The sequence below is a fragment of the Phascolarctos cinereus genome, unplaced genomic scaffold (genome assembly GCF_003287225.1).
Source record: "Phascolarctos cinereus isolate Bilbo 61053 unplaced genomic scaffold, phaCin_HiC Scaffold_726;HRSCAF=1367, whole genome shotgun sequence".
Lineage (NCBI taxonomy): Eukaryota > Metazoa > Chordata > Mammalia > Diprotodontia > Phascolarctidae > Phascolarctos > Phascolarctos cinereus.
This window is the reverse complement of record NW_027556098.1, coordinates 386,309,772-386,334,063: the sequence shown is the minus strand read 5'-3', so window position 1 is coordinate 386,334,063 and position 24,292 is coordinate 386,309,772. Positions and strand designations below refer to the sequence as shown.

The window sequence follows — 24,292 nt, the reverse complement described above, 5'->3', positions numbered from 1 at the left end:
AAGATATGTGTGTGTATATATGTATATATGTAAATGAAGATATATATGTATATGTATATATGTGAATGAAGATGTGTGTGTATATATATATATATGAGTGAAGATATGTGTGTATATATATATATATATATATATATATATATATATATATATGAATGAAGATGTGTGTGTGTGTGTGTGTGTGTGTGTGTGTGTGTGTGTGTGTGTGTGTGTAATGAAGTTAAAGGTCATCTCTGAGGGTCTTCCCTCTAACAGTGACAAGAAGCAGAAAGTGTGGTCATTATAACTTCCCAGTGTTCAGTTTCCATCTTTTGTGGAACATAGAACATCCTTTCCATTTGCATTGTAGTCATTACAGCACATAGTTTTGCTGGTTTTGCTAACTTCCCTTGATATCATTAAATACAGTTAACCCTTCCACATCATGGGAATTAGGGATGTGGCATCCCCCACAATCTGGAAAATCCTTATAAAAATTTTTGGCCTTTTCTTCGTACCAGAGAAGTCTGAATTTTTTCTTTTTCTTTTATGGGGTGTTTATAGCACTTTACTGTGAAGTTTGGATTGATATTATATAATACTATGCATGTATTTTATGCATTTCTGAGTTTCTAACTTTTTTCTGTGTCCTCTGTGGCTTCTGCAAAACTCCCCAGAAATTCACATTTAATTTCTGATGCCGATCTGCAGTATATCAAAACTGCGATGGGGAAAGTCGCAATGTGGAAGGGAAAACTGTATAATAAATTCTTCATTTTCATCGTTTCTTACAACACAGTAATATTCGTTCCCCGCTCAGTGGATGCCTCCTTTTCTTTGCTGTTAATGCTAACAATCTTGAGCTGTCCAGAAGTGAAATGGGCTGCCCCTGGAGGTATTGGGTTCTTCCGCACTGAAAGTGAAGGTCACCTAGCCATTTGTCAGTTGTATTGTCGAGAATAATCTTTTTCAGGTATAGAGTGGATTAGATGGTCACTGAGGTCCTTCCATTTCTCACATGCTGTGACTGTGACTTTTTCTTCTACTCAGCCCAAGAGGGCAGGAGGAACTATGGGCGAAGGATGCAAAGATGCAAATTGAGGCTTTATAGAAGGAAAACATTCCTGAGGATGACTGGCAGAGCAATGGAAATGGGTTTTTTTTGTTGTTCTTTTTGTTTTTTTAGCTAGGCAATGGGATTAAGTGACTTGCCTAAGGTCATACAGCTAGTAAGTGTTAAGTGTCTGAGGCCAGATTTGAACTCAGGTCCTCTTGACTCCAGGGCTGGTGCTCTAGCCACTGTGCCACCTAGTTGCCCCCTACAATGGAAATGGAATCATAGACTTCCTTGAGAGGCAGTGGATCGCCTTTTCATTTGGATTTCAAGCCAAGACTAGATGACTCCTAGCCAGCGAGTCATAGATGCATCTAGGGCACCCTTAGTGTTTGGGGGCCTGTCCATCCATCCTGCAATCCTCCAATCAGAGATGACAAGGAGTGTGGTCTGTTTTCTGGGTGTGTCCCAAGCTCTTCTCCTACTGCTCAGTGCATGGTCAGCATATAACATTGCATCCATTCGTTATTCGTCCACCCTAGACTTAGAGTTGGAAAGGAACATGGAGGCCATCTAGTCCAACCTTTCCCCTCTTTTTTTTTTCAGAGGAGGAAACTAAGGCTTACAATAGTTAAGTGACTTGCCCAAGGTCACACAAATAGGAAGGAGCAGAGTTGGGATTTGCACTCAAGGTCTTCAGATTTCCCAGCCAGCGATTGATCTTCTTTGTTTAGTTACAGATCACACTAGGTGGCATCCAAGATCCCTTCTTGCAGAGATTCTGCAGGGTTTTGGACATGCTATTACACAACAGACTTATTTCTGGGACCTGGCTATATTTGCACCTCCCCTGTCCCCTTTACCAGCTGGGGACAGAACTACCACTTTTTTTTTCCCTCTCCGACACCCTCCGTCAGGTCCTGGAGTCCTTGGGAGGCTGGTCTCCTATTGTGATGTGCATTCACCACAGTTCCTGTGGTGTGACATCATCCGTCACCATGGCAATGGTTCTGGTGGAGTTGCAGTGGAATGGGACATGCCCGAGTGAACCAGGTTGATTAGGGAGGAAAACTGGGGGCAGGGGCTGGCTGCCGAGGAGCAGGGGCCAGATCTAGAGACAACAGATTTCTTAGATTGTCATCGGCAAGTCTAGCTTAGAAGTGTTTGGGGATGAGTTTTGCTGGGGAAAGACACGTATTTATGAGCATGAAAAAGGCAGTTTGAGGCTTGACAAATATAATGATAATATCGAGTTGTTTGTGTGTTTTTTTTAAGTGGACCTGTGATGCTATTGCTATAGAAAACTCTTAGTAAGAAAATTCCCTCTATCAATGCAGATGGGTACATGATCTCCAACTTACAGTCTTAAAGGTTGCTGGGGCCCTAAGAGGTTATTTAGGGCAGCTAGATCACTGGCCCTGGAGTCAGGAGGACCTGAGTCCAAATGTGGCCTCAGACGTTTACTAGCTGTGTGACCCTGAGGAAATCACTGAACCCTGTTTGCCTCAGTTTCCTCATCTGTAAAATGAGTTGGAGAAGCAAATGGGAAACCACTGCACTATCTCTGCCAAGAAAACCCCAAATGGAGTCACAGATAGTCATATATAACCGAAGTGACTGAAAACAACAAGATCAAAAGAGGTTATTTGAGTTGCCCAGGGTCACACAGGTGACAGAGTTGAGATTTGAACCCAGGTCATAGGATCCTCCATTAGAACTGGGAGGGACCTCAGAGTTCAATTGCTTCTTTATACATATGAGGAAACTGAGGACCCAAAGGGTAAGTGACTTGCCCAAGGTCACCTAGTGTAAGTGGTAGAGCTGGGATTTGAACCCAGGGCCTCTGACTCCATATGCAGCAATCTTCCCACTTCCTCCTTCATGAGAGGGGTTGATGATGAGGTCCTAAATCTGAGCACCGAGCCTGCCTAGGCATTCCCTGCCCCCATTCCCTGCTGTCTTGACACTTGCCCCAGGAGGGCAGGTTTCACCATGGAGACCCCAAACAGGGCACCAGGCTGGAGGGGTTTCCAGGGGGTATTGCTGGAATGTTTCAGAACCTTGGGCTTCTTTTCTTATGGAACGCCATAATGCCGCCAGCCACCCCATCCCTGGGCTCCTCCAAGCTTTTGAAGCAAAATCTGTGCCAGGTTATTTTCCTTGGGGATGCGAGGAGGAGGGCAAAGAGAGCACGGAAGGTATCTGGTGGTGGAAACTGCCTCCTCCCATTAGGGCAGCTCCTTTTTGCAGTGGGGGAGGGGCCACCCTCATTTTCCCTGATAGAAAAATCACCCAGGTAACACGTTAATGACTTCTCCCAGCTTTCTCCAGCCCTCGGCTGTCATGGTGATGAGAGGAATGTGAGCCCTGGATTCCAGAGGGCTTCTCTCAGGGCCAGAGGAGTGGAATTCATGTTAACTCCTGGGGTGGGGGGTGGGGGGTGCCAAAGAGGCAGAACAGGGACATGCAAAGAGCCCGAGCTAGGGGCCGCATGCTCTAGTTCACATTACTGCCCTGGAGGCCATGGTCAGGTTACTTCTTTCTTTAGCTTCATGTTCCTTGTTCGGGAAATGAGGAGATTGGACCAGATCATACCTGAGGTCTCGCCAGCTTAAAGTCCAAAGAGAATCTTACAAAGTGCTGCCTCATGCACCCCATCTGTCTCCTTCCACTTTGGTGCTTTGGCCTCTAGGGCAGGTGGTGTTCTCACTGTGGAGCAGGTGCTGTGCCCCATCCCCGCCACTTAGTGTTTTCTTTGTCCCTCCCCTCCTCTCTTCTTCCTTCCCTCTTTCCCTTTCTCCCTCCCTCCTTTTCTTTCTTTCTCCCTTCCTTCCTCTTCTTTTCTTCCTTCTCTCCCTCCTTCCCTTCCTCCTTCCTCCCTCTCTCTTCTCTCTCCCTCCTTTTTGCCTCCTCCTTCCTTTCTTCCTCCCTTCCCCCACCCTTCTCTGCTCCATTCATTTTTCCTTCCTTCCTTCTTTCCCTCCTCTCTCTTCTTCCTTCTCTCCCTCCTTCCCTTCCTTCTTTTCCCCTCCCTCCCTTTTACCTCCTTTCTTCCTTCTTTCCTCTCCCCTCCTTTCCTTCCTCTGTTCCTTCCTACCTCCCTCCTTCCCTTCCTTCTTCCCTCCCTCCCTTCTTCCCTTTCATTCTTCTTTCCTCCCTGCCTTCTTCTTCCCTCTATCCTTCCTCTTCTTTTCTTCTTTCTCTCCCTCTTTCCCTTCTTCCTTCCTTCCTCCTTTTCTCCCTCCCTCCCTTTCCTCCCCAACTCCCAAAACCAGCACTCTGTCCACTCTACTCTACCGCATACTTTACATGTAATCGTTGCCTTTATTATTCTGACTTTGTTTGTGGGAATGGATGAGCGTGAGGACTGAGGGCCTGGCTGTCCAGTTATGAAGCCATCATTAGCTCAGCCATGGTACTTTGCAAACAGTAAGACAGGGATAGGGCCTCACCCTCTGGTTTTGGTCATTTCTGAATGAGGAAGCTTCCTCTCCCAGTGCGAGCCAGCACCTTCTTTTCATCCCATATTTGTCATTTCCCAAAGTACTGGTCACACAGCTTGCATGTGTCACTGGCTAGACCTGTGTCTTCCCAGCTTCAAGGCCAGGTGTCTGTCCACCAGATAGGGATTCTATTGGCACATAGTAGGTGCTTGTTAATCATTAAAAGGTGCTTGTTGATTCGTTAATTGTAAGATCCCTTCAGAGGGACGGCTGCTCCCCCACTCCTAGTGTGTCTCCTCCTGATGGATCTTGGACTGCCTTCTTCTGACACTAGCGCTAGGAAATCCTTTGACAGATGGCAAGCCTAGGAAGAGACAAAGAGGGTTTCAGTAGCATGAAGAAGCCTTGTTTACTTTCTAAGAGGCTCCTCTCCAGGTGAGGTGTTTCATATTTTAATCAAGCTGGGTCCCCAACCATGGGTACAGGAACAGTTGGCAGTGTCTCTGGCCAGGGTGGATTGACAACTTCTCCTCACTGGCTTTCAGGGAGCTCTGTGGTTCATTTCAGTAGAACCCAGTGTTCAAACCAGCTGCTGTCTGGCCCCACAAAGTCAAGACAAGGGGTCCCAAAGCCCCTCCCAGCAGGCTGGGCCATGGCCTCCTTCCGCATCAGAAATCAGTGCTGCTTCAGGGAGGGCCTGGTAAAGGAAGAAGGCGGAGACAAGAAAAAGCCGCCTTCCAAGTCAGTCTCATGTTAATACCCTGTTATCTCTTTCTCTTAGCCATGAAGGCCGATAGAAAGCGTTTGAAGGCCGAAAAGACAGACCTCGTGAGCCAAATGCAACAGCTCTATGCCACCCTGGAGAGCCGGGAGGAGCAGCTTCGGGACTTCATCCGGAACTATGAGCAGCACAGAAAAGTAAGGCCGATTGTCCTTGTGCCGCTATCTTATGATCTGCATGTGTCTAGGCATGCATGTACATGGCGGTGAGTGTGTGCTCATACAGGTACACAAGGTGCCACTGCATGGTAGGAGCATAGGTAGAGGGCCAGTGAGTCCATTTTACAGTTGAGGAAACTGAGGCAGACAGGTTATCAGGGGTGGGGTACCTGCAGCCTCGAGGCCATGGTTTAGATTCAGTCAGAGGGTCACACTTGAGGACCTAGAGGGACCACATGTGACCTCAAGGCCACAGGTTTCCCACTTCTGGGTTAGGTGACTTGCTCAGGGTCACACACCTAGAAAATACTTAAGATAGGATTTGAACCCATATCTTCCATGATTCCAAGTCTGTTATCCTAAGCAGATATAGAATGAGGAGATGATGGGTGACTGGGACCAGGGTCCAGCCATCCTATAGAAACCCCAACAAACCATGTTTCATGTTATTCATTCCTTAAGCTCTCAATTGACATATTGCTCTAGAACCAATGGGCCTAGAAGCAAGTCCCATGTGTTGCTTTTGACCTGTGTGACCTTGGGCAAGACATTTATTCTCCCTAAAGCTCAGTTTTGTCATCTGTAAAATAACGAATTGGACTAGTGGCCTCTGGAGCTTCTTCTGGCTTTCTCTATGACCTCTGAGATCACTTCCAGATCTAGGTCTAGGATTTTATGATCTAAAGATGGGATGGATGGCTGGATGGATGAGTGGATGGATGGATGGATAGATGGATAGATAGATGGATCAATGGATAGATGGGTGGATAGATGAGTGGATAGATGGATGGATCTATGGATAGATGGGTGAATGGATGGATGACTAAATGGGTAGATGATGGGTGGATAGATGGGTAGGTAGATAGGTGAGTGAATAGATGGATGGGTAGATTGGTGGGTAGATGAGTGGAGTAGATGGATGGATGGATGGGTTAGTAGATGTCTAGATAGATGTATATATCTCATAAGGGAAGCAGTATATACAAAATAAATGAAATTGAGTGAAAGTCAGATAAGGATAGACTAGATCTGTGGTTTCATTAGCCCAGGGAGCTCCCAGATGAGGAAACACTCTCTGCCAATGCAGGTTCTTTGTAACATACAGTCCTAGAGTAATACAGGCTTAGAGCTGGGTCACTAAGATGTTAAATGATATGCCCAGGGTCACACAGCTAATAAATGTCAAAAGTAGGACATTACCACAGGTCTCTCTGGCTCCAAGGCCAACTCTATCCATTGCGCCACACTTCCTCTCTATTATAAATAAATGTTAGAATAAGTATCTAAATGAGTCACCTGTCCATAATTTGACTGAAGATTTGCTACCTTAAATTTAAATACTTTATCAATCAACACATTTTTTGCTGAATTCTAGGGCACAGAATATTGTTTTACGCAGAGGTAGAGCAGGGAAGAGGGGAAATACAAGATTTAGATAGGACAGTCCTTGCCTCCATGGCACGTACCTTCAAGTACGAGGCTAAGACAAACCCAGCAATTGTAATACACACCATTACCAGGTAAGTGAATTTGAGAGGTATAAAGCAAAATGTGTTTGAGGTCATGGGGAGGCGAGGGGGATCTCATTTCTAATTAGGGGAGCCAGGGAAGGCTTCCTGGAGGAGGCAGCTATCTTGGTGAGATGTGGACATGGTTGGGAATCGATCAGGTAGAAAGGGGGGAGCGCCCGTTTCTCTAATGGTGACCATTGCACCACCTTGGGAATGAAACGTGGCTCAGCAGCTGCATTGCCTCTCTTCCACATTGTTATTTCTCTTCCCATGGTACATCTCTTTCCTTTTTCCTCCTGGTTGACCATGGCCACCCCTAAGGGATGGGCTGACCTAGCCAGTCCCTTCAGAGCCTTCCACCCTGAGATAGTGATGCGTACTCCCAGGGACTTGGGACCCCCAGAGGTGGCCTGCTTCCAAGATGCTGATGCAATTCAAGTTCATGCTCAACCCCGAAGTCCTCGGGTGCCTGGATGTCACTGCTGCTCTACTGTCCACAGGAAATGGATATGCTTGCCTTGAAGTTGCTTCTCTGTTCTGTTAACCAAGGGTACCTATGATAAGTGGACAACCTGTGAAATCAGAAGAGAGAAAAAAATTAATTGGGAAGCAAGAGAAGAGATATTGAAGAGCTCTCATTCAGTCAAGGAGGAACAATGCATTTTAGAGAGACTTGAGAGCAGGGGCATCTGGGGATTGGGAGCAGAGGCTGTGTGCTGCCATGATGCTCTGCTTGACAGATACGTCCCCTCAAAACAGGGCCTTCCCTGAACCTACCACAACCTTTGGCCCACACAACAAGGTTTCTCAAACAGGCAACCCCAGGATCTATGGGGTCATGAGAGTTCTCTGAACAACCCTTGTGGGAATCCCAGGACCTCTGACCTTTTTTCTTAATTGCTTCTTCCTCTGTTCCCCAGGTGGAAGGCTTTCCCCTTAGTTTCTCCTTCCCTTCCTCTTTCTTTTTCTAACCCTGAAGCCTTGATTGGGCCCAATGCAGCTATCCTGAAAGGGGTGGAATATGGAAGAAACATGCTTACTAATCTCCTCTCCTAGGCAGCACCAGGCAGATGTCTGGCAGAGATCATGCATTTAGAGCTGAGAGGGCCCTTAGAACACAGGATGTCAGAGCTGGGGGGACTATTTGAACACAGAATGTCAGAGCTGGGAGAGCCCTTAGAACACAGGATGTCAGAGGGGGATCTTAGAGGTCACAGAGCCCTACTCTTTCATTTTACAAACAGGAGAGTGATCTGTCCAAGGGTCACACTTCCATTGATAACAGAAACATGCTTACAGAAAGCTGAATCTGCAGATCTAGGGAACAGATTTACTCATTTAAAACAAATCAAACTGTGAGCTAATTGGCCCATGGATTGCATCTGTGATAAGTTGAGTTGGTGAGGATCAATGCAGAGCTGCTTACCCTTGAGGCACTGTCAGCCCAGCACCCCCTCCCCCACATCTCCCACTCCACATACACACACCCACATAGATCAGAGCCAAAGCAAGGCTGGGGCTAGAATTGTGCTGAGTCTAGGTCTTGGCTAAAGCTATGTGCAGACAGCCTTGCTGTGACTCTGTGGGGCTGGAAAGGGAGGAGCTGAAGTAGACATGGAGGGAACAAAACTGTCCTTGGGCCCGCCAGGATAGACCCCCACATTGCGACACTCCAACACATTGTGCAGAATGAATTCCCTTGTGAATGAATGGCTGTGGTCTGCAGGGAAACTCGGGGCATCTCCAAGTCCAGCCATGAAATTCCGCCTTCTGGGCAGTGTTTCCAGAATGAAAATTGCCTATGAAAGATAAATCTTGTGGATTTCATGGTTAGAAATCACCTACTCCTCCTCTGCCCGTTTTAGACCATTATCAGCTTGGGGCAGCCGCAATACACAGAGCTCTGGGCCTGGAGCAAGGAAGAACTGAATTCAAGTGGATACTTACTACTGTATGACCCTGGGCAAGTGACTTCCCCTCTGTTTGCCTCAGTTTCCTCATCTGAAAAAATGGGGATAGCAATAGCCCCCATCTTCCAGGGTTGTTTTGAGGACCACATGAGGTGATGCCTGTAAAGGACTTAGCATGGTAGTGCCTGGCATATAGTAAGCATATATAAATGTTAGCTGCTGTTGTTATCATCATCATTACTAGATACAGAGAAAGGTAAAGGACAGTTCCTGCTCTCAAGGAGCTCAGAGAGAGACAAAATAGAGACAGCTGTATGTACAAACAAGATATATGCAAGATCTATTGGAGATAATCAGCAGTGAAGGCAGCAGATGGTGGGAGTAATCCAAGGCTGAGGCTTGGAGGGGTGGGCGGAGAAGAGAGAGATGAGACAATGGGGGGGGGGAAGAAGACATACCAGCATAAGAGGAAGAGCTAGGACAGAAGCAGCAGCCGGTTGGACAGAGAGAGCCCAGGACATCAAAAGAGTCTATGATCGCTAGATGACCAGATTTGGAAACTGAGGTCCAGAGAGGTAAATTAACTTAGCTGGGTTCACAAAAGTAGTAAACTGTTGAGCCCCTTCACACCTGGAGTAGAAGTTTTAATACACCTTCCTCACCCCAAAAACGCACCAACATACATACATTCCTCTCCGCCCCACAATGAGAAAGAACTGGCAGGAGCAGCTAGGTGGTACAGTGAATAGAGCACCAGCCTTGGAGTCAGGAGGAGTTGAGTTCAAATCCAGCCTTAGACACTTACTAACTGTGTCACCCTGGGCAAGTCACTCAACCTTGATTGCTTCAAAGGAAGGAAGGAGTTAGTTTCTTTTTACTATAAAACCGTGGTTTCTCCTGCTGTCACCCAAATCCAAGGACCAAAGGCCTGGCTCTCTTTCTCAACAGACATGCACCAGCTTGTGGCTTCTTAACATGTAGGAAAATCTGAGTCTCTGATTCATTTTTTTCAAGGTGAGACTGTAACGTAGAATAAAGTTGTGAAAAGTGGGCTGGCTGCCTTTCACTATGGCAAGGATCCTTGACCAGAGATCCACATGGATAAATTTCAGGGTATTCATGAATTTAGACTGAAAAAATGTTTATCTTTATTTTCACTAACCTGCAACTGAAATTTAGCATTTCCTTCAAGTATTTTTAAATTGTTTATTATTTTTATTTGTACTCCCTCCCCAGCTTTTTTTTTAACATTTTTATTTAAAGTTTTGAGTTCCAAATTCTATCCCTCCCTTCCCTTCTCTCCCCTCCCCGAGACAGTAAGCAATCAGATATAGGTTATACATGTGCAGCTTTGTAAAACATTTCTGTATTAGTCATTTTGCACAAGAAGACTTAAATAAAAGAAAAAGAATGAAAGAAAGAGAGTGAAAAATAGCATGTGTTAGTCTGTATTCAATCAATGTGAGTTCTTTCTCTAGAAGCAGACAGTATGTGTCATCATTAGTCCTTTGGGGATTGTCTTAGATCATTGTATTGCTGAGAATAGCTAAGTCATTCACAATCTTCATCATACAGTGTTGCTGTTACTGTGTACAATGTTCTCCTGGTTCTGTTCACTTCATTATACATCAGTTCATGTAAGTCTTTCCAGGTTTTTCTGAAATCATCCTGCTTGTCATTTCTTCTAGCACAATAATATTCCATTACAATCACATACCATAGCTTTTTATCCATTCCCCAATTGATGGACATCCCTTTGATTTCCAATTCTTACCCACCACACAAAGAGCTGCTGTAAATATTTTTGTACAAATAGGTCCTTTTCCCTTTTTCTGGATGTCTTTGTAGTATAGATCTAGCAGTGGTATTGCTGGATCAAAGGGTATGCACAGTTTTATAGTCCTTTGACACGTACTTTTAAAATTGATTTGACCTCCCACTACCCGCCTCTTCCAACTGAGCATTTTTTTTAAAAAAGAAAAACAAACCTTTCAGTACATAGCTACATAGTTGAGCAAAACAAATTACCACAAAGTAGCCATGTCTAAGAATGTACGTCTTCCTCTGCCTTTTAAATTCTTTTCTCCCCCCCTCATTCATTGTTATATCTTCATTCATTTAGTCTCATTTTATCATTGAATTGGTAAGAGTTCTAAAGTCTTTGAAAATTATTGTTCTCAGTCTCCTGGTTCCACTCACTTCATCTTGCATCAGTTGATAAAGGTCTTCCCAGTTTCCTCTGAAATTGTCCATTTCGTCATTTCTTAGAATATAATAGTATTCTGTTACATTCATATGCCACAAATTGTTTAGCTGTTCCCCAGTAGAACAACCTTTAGCTTCAGATTTTCTTCCACTAAAAAAAATACTTTGTTCAGTTATTCTAAAACCTTGTTCTGATAAAAGGTTAAGAACTCCAGATCTAAGCTAACTTTATCTCTGTCTCCATGTCTATTTGTCTCTGTCTCTGTCTCTCTGTCTCTGTCTCTGTCTCTCTGTCTCTCTCTCTCTCTCTCTCTCACACACACACACACACACACACACACACACACACACACACTCCCCCCATCTCCTTCCCACTGTGATGTGTTAGGGTCAGCTTCTGACTGAGAAGTTGATGAGGGGAAAAAGTCACTGCCAGAGGCAACCCCTAGGGGCCCCAGATTTAGCTGAACTGGAGGCTCTCCTTTATCCCAAGGGGGTCGTAGCCATCCAGAAATACCTTTGAATGAGCACAGTGAAAACCCAGCTTGGAGTTTGTTTACTTTATCTAGGGGAGGGGGCAAGGTCATTCAACTGTGAGATTGATTCCTCTTTCTCCCCATGAGAAAGCAATTCCCATGCTTAGGAGAAAGAAGGGGTGGGGAAACAGAGGAGAAAGTGTATATGTGGCCTAATGTGAGGGAAGGGGGCCAGGAGTATCTCAATGTCCACTCAATGTTGATCAGTGATTAAAATTCGTAGGGTCATGGATATAGAACTGAAGAGGACCTTTAAAACCATTGAGTCTGGCCCATTGACTTAGGACCATAAGATCATAGATTTAAAGTTGGAAAGGACTTTAGAAACTATCAAGTCTAATCTCCTCATTTTACAGATAAGGAAACTGAGGCAACAGAGAGATTGAGTGACTTTCCCAGAGTCACAAAGGTAGTAAATTCTTGAGGTGAGATTACAACACAGGTCTTCTTGACTCCAAGTTCTATCAACACCCCCTCCGTAATGCCATCCTGCCTCCCCTTTTGGAAGGTCAAGCCCTATTTCCCTTTTTCTTCAGACATTGGCTGCTAGCCCCCTCCATCTCTTCCCCTTTACTTCAGGGAGGGCCTCAAATTTCATAGCCCACAGAAGGAGGTAACAGTGTGATATGGCTAATGCAGCTAACAGAATATGAGCTCCTCATTCTTCATCCTTGTATACTTCAGTGACTACCACAGTGCCTAGCACATACGTAGTAGGCACTTAGAAAGTGTTTACTGACCACGCACTTGGCTGGTATGGAGAAACATGCTATCCAAGAATAAGGAGTGGATAGTCCTCGGGCCCCAGCTACAGAGCAGTGCTCCACTCTGGACACTTGCATGTGAAGAAGACCCGACTGAGCCCAGAGGAGATGCTCTTGAGCTCCTTTAATGCCTGTCATTGCTTTCTTTCCACAGGAGAGTGAGGATGCGGTCAAAGCCCTGGCAAAAGAGAAGGACCTTTTGGAGCGGGAGAAGTGGGAGCTGCGCCGGCAAGCCAAAGAAGCTACAGACCATGCCACATCCCTGCGCTCACAGCTGGACCTGAAGGACAACAGAATGAAGGAGCTTGAGGCTGAGCTGGCTATGGTAAGATGCTCTGGCCCTCCCCCTGCTGTGCTCCAGCCAATGGGGAGAGGGAATAAAGAATGTAGGGTCTGGCCCTCCTCTTGTTCTGTTATAACCAATGGGGAGTGAGGATAAAGAGTTGTAGCAGTAGCGGTAGCAGTAGTAGTAATGGTGGTAGTAGTAATAATAATAGTAGTAGTAATGGTCGTGGTAGTAGTAGTGGTGGTGATAGTAATGGTAGAAGTGTGGTAGATAGTAGTAGTAGTAGTAGTAGTAGTAGTAGTAGTAAAAAGTAGAATAATATTAATAACAGCAGCAGCAACAGCAATAATTAGCATTTATATGGCATCTACTACGTGTCAGGCATTGTGTTAAGCACTTTACAAATATCTCATTTTTATCTCACAGCCACCTTGGGAATTAGGTGCTATCCCTATTTTACAGTTAGGAAAACTGAGGCAAACAGAGGTTAAGTAGGATCTGGCCCTCCCCTTACTCTACTCCGGCCAACGGGGAGAGGTAATTCAGAGTGTAACAACAGCAACAATAATAATAGTGTAGGGTCTTAACATCTTCGTGGTCATTGTGTAGAATAAGCCACTGTCTAGGCAGCCCTCGACACATGAACACACTAGAGAAAAGCTGGATTTGGAGTCAGAGGACCTGGTTAAAATCCAGCCCTGCTGTTTGCTACCTTTGTGACCTTGGGAATAGCCTCTCTGAGCCTCAGTTGCCTTATCTGTAAAACTGTGGAGTTGGATTTGATGACCTCTTCCATCACTTTCAGCTCTAAATCAGTGATCTTAAGACATTGACATAAATTTCACTCAAGAAGGTCCTGTCAATTCAGTCCAATTCACGAAATATTGATTAAACACCTACGGTGTGCCAGGTATTGTTCTAGGCAGGAGGCGTAGGAAGACAAAACTAAATCTAAGGCTCCTCGAGGACTTTCTGTTTCCCTAGGGGATGGGGGAGGCTGAGGCAGGTAGCATGGGGCATAAATGAATTCAAAGTCATTGTTCAGTTGTTCAATTGTGTCTGCCTCTTTGTGGCCCCACAGACAATACTGTCTATGGAGTTTTCTTGGCCAAGATACTGGAGTGGTTTGCCATTTCCTTCTCCAGCTCATTTTTACAGATGAGGAAACTGAGGCAAACAGGATCAAGTGACTTGCCCAGGGTCACACAGCTAGTAAATATCTGAGGTCAGATTTAAACTCAGGTCTTCCTGACTCCAGACCTAGCTCTCTGTCCACTGCACCACCTAGCTGCCTTCCGAATGCAAACTACATATAGACTAATTTCAGCAAAGAATGACCACTCACAACTGGTGGAGATCTGGGAAAATGTCCCATAGGAGGCAGTACCTGGGCCAAGCCTTGAAAGAAACCAAGGATCTGTTGTTGTTGTTGTTGTTGGGCAATAGGGTTAAGAGACTTGCCCAGGGTCACACAGCTAGTAAGTGTTATGTGTCTGAGGCTGGATTTGAACTCAGGTACTCCTGAGTCCGGGGCTAGTACTGTATCCACTGCACCACCTAGCTACCCTGAAACCAAGGATTCTAAGAGTCATAACAGAAAAGGAGTAGGGGAAAAGCCAACGTGGGGAACTCCTCCTCCTGATACAGATCACAGCTTGTCTATGACCCAATTTGAAGTCCATTGGAATTGTATAAATTAAATAGAGCTTACATGCTATAACAGGGTGACCCAGCTAGGAAGGGCCAGGGACAGGATTTGAACTGAGATCTTTTACAGCCCAGGTCTCTATCCAGCATGACCTGCCACATCTCAAGACATGTTATTGCCGAGAGAAATAGTTGTGAGGAGCCCAGAATCCAACAGTGCTGTTGGAGGGGTCCAGTGGTTCAGACCCTGAGCCCTGGATCTGCTATGGTTAATACCACCTTTCCTGTTAGCATTTAAAGAGCTGAAGTGAGGTCCCTTTTGTTCTGTATGTGATGGTGGGTAGAGCTTTAGACTTGGAATTAAGGGACCTCACTTCAGATCCTGCCTCCTATCCTTACTGGGTGATGATGATGATGATGATGACAATAATAATAATAATAATTGTCATTATAACTGGCATTTTTACAACTGTTGTCTCATTCTATCCTCACAACAGCCCTGAGAGGGAGGTGCTATGATTATACCCATTTTGCAGATGAGGAAACTGAGGCACAGAGAGGCAAAGAGGCTTAGAATCCTAGAGCTAGAGTGGACAGAGACCTCAGAAGCTGATTATATCAACCCCCTCATTTTGCAAAGGAAGAAACTAAGGTCTAGGGAGCTTAAGTGATTTGCCCTGGGTCACATAGGTAGTAAGAGGAGTCAGAGGTGGATTTGAACCCAGGTTCCCTAACCCCGCCACACTATAGTTTCCAACCTCATCATTTTACAGTGGAGAAAACTCAGGGGAAGTGATTGGCCTCAAGGCAGCTAGGTGGTGCCATAGTGCAGAGTGCCAGGCCTGGAGTCGGGAAGACCGGAGTGCAACTGTGACTTCAGACATTGACTAGCTACGTGCCCCTGGGCTTGTGACTCTACCTCTGTGAACCTCAGTTTCCTCATCTGTCAAAGGAGATGGAGAAGGAAATGGCAAGCCAGTCCAGTATCTTTGCCAAGAAAACCCCAAATGGAGGCAGCTAGGTGGCACAGAGGGTAGAGCACCGGCCCTGAAGTCAGGAGTACCTGAGTTCAAATCCGGCCACAGACCAAACACTTGACACTTACTAGCTGTGTGACCCTGGGCAAGTCACTTAACCCCCTTGCCTAGCAAAAAACCAAAAACCAAAAAACAAAAAAAACCCAAATTGGGGGACAAGGAGTTTGATACCCCTGAAAACAACTGGACCACCACAACAGCTGCCCTCAGGTCACATCTCTGGGGTTTAAACCAAGGTCCCCAGGTTCTGCAGATGGATCATGACCTCGATGTTTCTGTAGATGGAATGGGTTTTATGTGCCCCACCAGGCAGTGAGTTCATGGTGAGGCGAGCCCTCTTCTCTGGGACTGCAGGTGGCCAGAAGGAAACCTAGTGGAGAAGTGAGCAGGGGATTGGAAACAGAGAGCCCAGGGCCTCAGTTTCCCCCCTGAATGCAGCATACTAAGTAGTATGCCTTTTCTTAACAAAAAAAAAGCCACTCCAGGGCTCCCTTCTTGTTTTCCAACAAATTGGGGGAGCAGACCTTGTGCACTGGGGCCAGATGACTTTGGGGCTCTTTGAGGAAGCAGGAATACAAGAGGTCCACTGAGGCAAGGAAGGGAGCTGAAATATCCTTCTGCCCCATAAGGCTTTGAGTCGCCAGGTCTGGCCTGACCTGCAGTCTAAAAGACAAGGCAGGAGCAAGGGCCCAGAGGAGAAGCTTCTTATCTCAAAGCAGCCATATCCAGTCAGTGTGGTATTGGGGAAAGAGCTCTGAGGCTCTTAGGGAGTCAGGAAACCTGGGTTGAAGTCTCAGTTTTGCTACAACCTGCTTTTCCATCTTAGTTCACTTCTCTCTGGGCCTCAGTTTTCTCCTTTGTAAGATAAATAATAACATCCACCCGACAGAGCTGTTACAAGGATCAGATGAGGCATATGCAAAGCCCGTAGCACAGTGCCTGGCACTTAATAGGTGTTTAATAAATGCTGTAGTCAGCTGGGTGGTGAAGCGGATATAAAGCTGGGCCTGGGGTCGGGAAGATTAGAGTTCAAATCCAGCCTCAGATACTTACTTAGCTGTGTGACCCTAAGCAGGTCATTTCACCTCATTTCCCTTGCCACAAAGGTGGGGATAATAACAGCACCTGCCTGCCAGGGTTATTGTGAATGCCAAGTAGATAATAACAGCCAGTCCTTAGCCTAATGCCTGGCATGTAGTAAGTGCTATAGAAATACCTTTTCCCTTCTTCCCTAAAATGAATGAGGTTGGACTAGATTGTTTCTGAGGCGTCTTCCTACTCCAAACACTCCCTCATTCCCTTATAACAGATTCGCACAGCATTCCCCAAATCAGCATCTCTGCAGCAGAAGGGAGCTCCGAGAGCGAGTGGGGACCAGAGCGATGACCTCGGAAACAGGAAGACATGGGCTCAAATCTTGCCTCGGATGCTTACTAGTCCATGTGCCCCTGGGCTCATGACTCTACTTCTGTGAACCTCAGTTTCCTCATCTGTAAAATGAAGGGAATCTATAACTACTTACAATGCTAAGCAGTCAAACATTTAAGAGCCTGCTACATGCTGGACAGTGCTGCCTAGGACAAAGGGAACGGGTAGGTGTGGTTTCCTCAGCAAAGATACTGGGACAGTTTGCCATTGCCTTCTCCAGCTCATTTTACAGATGAGGAAACTGAGGCAAATAGGATGAAGTGATTTGCCCAGAGTCACACAGCTAGTAAGTATCTGAAGGCAGATTTGAACTCAGGTCTTCATGACTCCTTCTTCACTCTATCCACCCACTTTGCCACCTAGGGGCCCCTTTACCACCTATCTGTGCAAAGATGGGAGCAAAAGCCTCTGGCCTCAAGGAGTTTACCTTCTATTAGAGGAAGGAGGGGGAGAATACCTAAAACCTACCTAAGGCATATCTATCTTTAGGCTTAAAATTTATAACTTCAATAAACATATATATGTATATATAAAACTTGTAACTTCAATAAACATATATATATACACACACACACACACACACACACACACACACACATATATATATAATATGTAAAATTTATACATAGTTTTATATATCATGTATAAATTAAATGTATAAATATATAACTATAACTATATAAAATATAATTACAAAAATATACAACTATATGTCAATAAATTAACTCTGTGTAAATTAAAGGTAATTTTGGGAGTGTGAGGCACCAGTAGCTGGGGGCATGGTGGGGGGAAGCATCTAGAAAGGCCTCATGCAGAGGGCAGCGCTTGAGTTGATCTTTGAAGGAAATGAAACATTCCAAAAGGCAGAGGTGAGAAGGGAATACATAGGCTGGGGATTAGGGGGTATAGCCAACGCAAAGGTGGGGAGATGGGGAATGTCCTATCATGTGTAAAGAACATAAGAGGACATCCGTGGATGGCAGTGATCATCCGACTTTTACTGAAGGACCTCCAGCACTAGGGAACCTACTGCTTCTGGCAGCCCATTACTATTGGGGACCACTCTGTTGGGACTTTTTTCTTTTCATTGTGATTAAATAAAAAATCTGTCTCCCTACAACTTCTATCCATTGTGCTGGTTTTGACCCCTCAGGCCAAGAAGAACAAGGCTTATCCAGTCCCTCTTCCACACAACTGTCCTTCCAAGGCTTAAACATACCCAGGATGTCTCCTGTAGGTTTCTCTCCTCTCTGCAATGTGAGATGCTCTCTGAGGTTGGGAAGAATCCACAGGATGGGCTTTGTTGCCCAAGACTGACACCTAGTGGACAGATTTCTCTTATCACTCCCTGAGACGAGGGGAAGACATTCTAAGCAAGGCATAAAGAAATGAGCTTTACCTTTCTGCTCATTTTACAAACAAAGAAACTGAGGCCTAAAGAAATGAAGTGACTTGTCTAAGATTGCACAGATTTAAGTCCAAGGCTTCTGGTCCTACTAGTTCTCTCTCTACCACTTGTTCATTCTACCACTTCTTTCATGCTTATAGGGAGCTAAGTGGAACAGTGGATATAGCACAGGCCCAGAGTCAGGAAGACCTGGGTTCAAATCCAGTCTCAGGCACTTAGTAGCTATGAGACCCTGGGCAAGTCATTTCACCCTGTTTACCTCAGTTTCCTAGCCTGTAACCACGAATAATAAAAGCACTGACTTCGAAGGGTTGTTGTGAGGATCAGTATTTTTAAAGCACTTAGCTCAGTGTTTGGCACTTAATAATATGCTAGTATAGGAAATATGCATTAAAAACTGACCTTAAAATCAAATCTTTATAAAGACTCCTAGAATTTTCAGAACTGGAAGCAGTATTACAGTTCTTCCAAAATACTCTATTTTCCCCATTGGGGAAATCGAGGCATAGAGAAGGGTCACACAGATAAGTTAATGGCAGATCCAAGACTTGAACCCAGCTTTCCTGACTCTCCAGTCTGACTCTTACAGAGGAATCATGGGATTTTAGGAAGGAATTAGGAAAAGAAAACTTTATTAAGCACTGTGTGCCAGGCACTGTACTAAGGACTTTCCAAATATCATTTGATAGTTTCTAGGGTCTTACCCAGCTTGAAAATTACCTAGTTCCCCTTCCTCATTTCACAAAGGAGGAAACTGAGTCCCAGACAAGGGAATCAACCTTGCTACAGTCACAAAGCAAGTTACTGATGGACCCAGGTCACCTGACTCTTAAGTTGGAATTCTTTCCCCTCCTCCCCATTGACCAGATGTGATTTCCCTGAGATAAACTAATTCTCTCCTGAGTCCCAGCTCTTAACTGTCTTTCCAGAATGGGGATGGGATAAAACCATATACAGGCCAGATCTGGGGTCTCAGCTATAAGAGAAAACCTGATTCTCAACCGTGCCTGAAGGTAAAACTAGCTACCTGCTCTTCTGGTCTGTGAATCTCCAGTTCTCTGCTGGACTGGGGCCACATGTCACCTTCAGAGGCCCTAAGTCTGGTTAGTTAGTACCTATGTCCCCTCTCTGTGGGAGGAAGGGGGAAGAAGGTGTGGATGCAGTTGAAAGATCAGGAGACGTCACTGGTGGTTAATAGATAGCCAATATAGTGTTCAGAAGCCAGAATTCCGATGGCAGGGGAACTCCTTCCTAAGCCTCAGGCTTGTGCTGGCTTAAATATCATGGAAAACTGACCATCTTTCATGCAGTCTACAGAACATCAAAATATATGGAAGATTTGGTCTAGACCCTCTCTGAGCTGTTATTCTAAGAGAACCTTGTTCTCCCCTTTCTGTGGTTAGGTAAACTGAGGTCAGCAGGTTAAGGGATTTGTTTAAGGATAAAAAACAGGGAAAGACCACTGGATTTAGAGGTAGGAGACCTGGTTTGGGATCCCCAGTTTGCCACTTTCTCATACCTATGTGACCACAGGTGTCAGCAGCCATGAGCATTTATGAAGTACCTGCTGTATCTGAGATACACAGATAGCATTGCATAGTGGGGAGGGAATGGACTTAAAGAAGTCCCACTTCTGGGAGCCTCAGTTTCCCTCATCTATAAAATGAGAGAGTTGAACTAAATGACTTTTTAAGGTCTCTTTAAGCATGAAATTAATTATCTTATTTCTGGCCAGAGTCAGAAAGACCTGGGTTCAAATCCCACCCCTGTCATTTAATCACTCAGTGCCCTAGGCAACTTTCCAAGACTGTAAGTTATGGTCGAGGTAGCAATCTGCACTGGTGAAAGGAAGTACCTCACCAGGAGTTCCCCATGCAAATGAAATCACAGGTTTGGTTCCACCTCCCCCCCCCCCGGAATGTGCCAGGTACTGAGATAACACTGGGAACATAAGGACAAAAATGAAGATGGTCCCTGCCCTCAAGGATCTTACACTCTACTGGGGGAGAGAAAGAAAAGCACAGGAAGCAGATATGTACACAGATGAGAAAAGAATAAATGTGTACAAACTAAGTACGAAGAGGAATAATTTGGTGTAATGGATAGAGAACTAGTCTGGGAATCAGGGAGATGAGTTCAAGTCCTGCCTCAGACACATACTGACTGTGAGACCCTGGTCCAGTCACTGAACCTCTGTTTGCTTCATACCAGTACCTACCTTGCAAGGTTGTTATGAGGCTCAAATGAGATAATATTTGCAAATAACTTAGTGCATGCAGAGCCTGGCACATAGTAGGTGCTGTAGAAATGCTTATTCCTTCCCTGCTTCCCCCCCTAACCTCTCAGTACCCCCAGATAATGCCCTAAGACTCTAAGTCATGGAACCATTTCAGAACTCACTAACCTACTCTAGGCCTCAGTTTCTTCCTCTATAAAATAAGTGGTTTGGACAAGGTGCCCTCCAATGTCCTCCCAACTTGAAATCCAGATCTTATGATAGGTGTCAGAGGCAAGATTTGAACCAGGGTCTTCCTGGCACCCCAGCCAAGGGCTGAAACTAGATAGTCTCTAAAGGCCTTTCTGCCTCTAATTCCTGTGAAACTCCCAGTCTAAACAACTATTGGTTCTCCCAGGCTTCTTTTTTGCTGCTGGTGTCTTGTCTGGGAGGCTTCCCCACTGACTGGCTGACTTTCTACAACTTGGCAATTCCAGTGGGCCCAGCCCACCTCAGTGAGCCCAAGGCATTTGTTCCTGGCTGTGTCTCCCAAGAAATAAGATGTTAAATACCAGAGCCCTGGCAGACTGAGTTACAGTGTCTCTGTCTCTCTTTGTATATGTCTCTCTCTCTTTCCCCTTCCCTCTCTCCCTTTCACTCTCTCCCTGTGTAAGTAACTTAGATTTTTAAATTTTCAGAATTTTAATGTTAGAATTTAATCTAATTAAATCTAAATTTAAAATTAGAATTTTAAATTTTTAAAAATAGTAAGTTTTTTAATTAATCTATCCCTCTCACTACTCCCATTAAGCAAATTTTTTAAAACTTAAAAAACAAATCCTTCAATACATATAGTAGTAGTGGTGGTGATGGTAGGAGGAGGAGGGGGAGTAATTATATTTAGATGGTACCTTATGGTTTGTAAAGTACTTTACCTATTACCTCATTTGATCATATCTACAGGGTCTGGCAAAACAAATTCCCATGTTAGTCACATTAGAAAATGTGTCTCTCTCTTAGCATCTCTCTCTTTTTCTTTTCTTTTCCTCAATTACATGTAAAAAAATTTAACATTCATTTTTTAAAATTTTGAGTTCCAGATTCTCTTCCCACTCCTTGAAAAGGCAAACAGTTTGATAAAGATTGTACATGTGAATCCATGGAAAACATTTCCATATTAGCCATGTTGTGAAAGAAAACACAGACCAAAAAAAAAAAAGACAAATAAAGAAAGTGAAAAAAAAAAAGGATGCTTTAATCTGCATTCAGACACCATCAGCTTTTTTCTCTGTAGGTGGGGAGCATTTTTCATGAGTCTTTCAGAATTATCTTGGATCACTGACTGTATTGCTGAGAATAGCTAAGTCACTCGCAGTTGATCATTTTACAATGTTGCTGTTACTGTGTACAATGTTTCCCTGGTTCTGCTCACTTCACTTTGCATCAGTTCATTTAAGTCTTCCCAGGTTTTTCTGAAACCATCTTGCTTGTCACTTTTTATAGCACAGTAGTATTCTATCACAATCATATACTATAACTTGGTCAGCCGATTGATGGGCATCCCCTTGATTTCCAATTCTTTCATTGTTATTGTTCAGTTGTTTTTCAGTCACGTCCAACTTGTCATGACCCCATTTGGAGTTTTCTTGGCAAAGATACTGGAGTGGTTTGCCATTTTCTTCTCCAGGTCGTTTGACAGATGAGAAAACTGAAGCAAACAGGGTGAGGTGACCTGCCCAGGTTTCACACAGGGAGTGTCTGAGGCCAGATTTGAGCTCAGGAAAATGAGTCTTTGTGACTCCAGGCTCTGAACACTGTGCCACCTAGCTGCCCTTATTCTTTGCCACCACAAAAAGAGCTTGTAGCATCTCTTTTAAAGGTATGTCCTCAGAATCCCCATGGGTAGACACATCCTAGGTTTGGAGTTAGACACGCTGGGTTCATATCCTGACTTTGCCACATTTGCTGCTTGTGTGACCCAGGGCATGTCCTTTTTTTTTCCCCCCCTAGGCGGTTAAGTGACTTGCCCAGGGTCACACAGGTAGTGTCTGAGGCTGGATTCGAACTCAAGTCCTCATGACTCCAGGACTGGTGCTCCATTCACTGTGCCACCTAGCTGCCCCCAGCATGTCCTTTCAGTTCCTTAGGCCTCAGTCTTCTCGTCTGTTAAAAAAAAAAAGGGGGGGAATTCAGCTAGGTGATATCTAACTCTGTTATTCATGGAATCATCAGATTGTAGACATGGAGCTGAAAAGGCCTTCAAAAGATATCTGGCCCAACACCCCCTCCCCCCATTGTATAGATGAGGAAACTGAGGCTTGGAAAGTGACATGCTTAAGGTCCCACAGTTACTTCTGAGTTCAGTTCAACAAGTATTTTTAACTTGCAAGAGTAGTAGAGAGAAAAATGCAAAACCAGAAACAACCCCTGACCTCAAGGAGCTACATTATACCGGGAGAAAGCAACATATTTGTCAAGAAGCGAATACAAGGGACAGCTAGGTGGCGCAGTGGATAGAGCACTGGCCCTGGAGTCAGGAGGACTGAGTTCAAATCCAGCCTCAGACCAAACGCTTGGCACACTTACTAGCTGTGTGATCCTGGGCAAGTCACTTAACTCCAATTGCCTAAAAATAAAAAAAGATTTTTTTAAAAAGTGAATACAAACTATGTAAAAAGTAAGAGAGGGTGCTAATGATGTTGGAAAGCTATGAAGACAGGTGCTATGTCCAAGGTCCAAATGAGCCCTGAAGGTAGCTCAGGATTCCAAGAATCAGGAGTGAGGCAGGAAAGTAGGCACCCCAGGCGTGGGATGCAGCCTGTGCAGATGCATGGAGGCCAGAAGAACTGAGTGACGTGAACAGTTCATTTGGTTGGAATAGGGAGTGAGTGACTGGGATGAATGTGAATTCAGTTCAACAACCTGCTTTTATTATAAACTATGCACAAAGCAGCTCTGCCCCTTGGGCACCTTGCATAGACAATTCCACCCGGAAATTCCTCTGAGGGATATATTGGCACCTTCTTTTCTGCCAGTGAGTCAACAAGTATTTATTATGAGCTTCTCATGTGGCGGGCACTGTGTTAAGCTCTGGGAACATGAGGAAAGGCAAAAACGCCATTCCTGCCCTCAAGGAGCTTACATTCTAAAGGAGGAGACAACAGGTAAATAATCAGCAGACTAGATGGATGCCAGTGTTGGAGGGAAGGCACTAGAATTAAGAGGGGAGGGAAAGGCTTCCTGCAGAAGGTGAGATTTTGACCCGGGACTTGAAGGAAGCCTGGGAAGCCTGGAGGCAGGGATGAGGAGGGAGGAAGGCATTCCAGGCATGCAGGACAGCCAGTGCAAACGCCGCGAGTCGGGAGATGGAGTGCCCTGTTTGGATCATAAGAGTTCATGGAAGGTAGTCAGGTGTGAAAAGACTGGAAAGGTAGAAAGGGCCACACAGTGATTTTAGATTTAATCCTGGCAGTCATAGGGATCAGAGGACAGGGAGATCCAACGTAAAGATATCAGCACAGGGCTTTGCCTATAATATGTATTTGTTAGTAGTCAGTCGGCTAGCATTTATGTAGCACATTCTCTGTGCTCAGCATTGGGAATACAAAGAAAAGCAAAAAACCAATTCCTGTTCTCATGGAGCTCAGGTTTGCAGAACATTTACATATATCAGCTCATTTGAGCTTCATATCAACCTTCTGAAGAAAATAGCATGGTCAGTCACTAAACATTTATTAAGTGCCTACTATATGCTAGCTAGACCCTGCTCCAGATAGTATTATCTTCATTTTACATATGGGGAAACTGAGGCTCCAGGTGGTAACGTGACTGGCCCAGAGTCACCCAGCTGGTAATTGTCAGTGATGGGATTTGAACCCATCATGCTGACTCCAGGTCCAACACTATCTTCTCTACACCAGGATGCCTAAT

General features: G+C 44.9%; 1 protein-coding gene across 2 annotated transcripts in view; it reads left to right on the top strand.

Moving 5' to 3' along the window:
- The window catches only part of KAZN (kazrin, periplakin interacting protein), a 586,537-nt gene that overhangs the window by 475,539 nt on the left and 86,706 nt on the right, over window positions 1-24,292 (top strand). For both annotated transcript variants that reach the window (XM_020973376.2, XM_020973383.2), the window contains exons 3-4: window positions 5,258-5,394; window positions 12,496-12,666. In XM_020973376.2, the coding sequence (XP_020829035.2) occupies window positions 5,258-5,394; window positions 12,496-12,666 (308 nt within the window). The remainder of the gene's footprint in view (window positions 1-5,257; window positions 5,395-12,495; window positions 12,667-24,292) is intronic.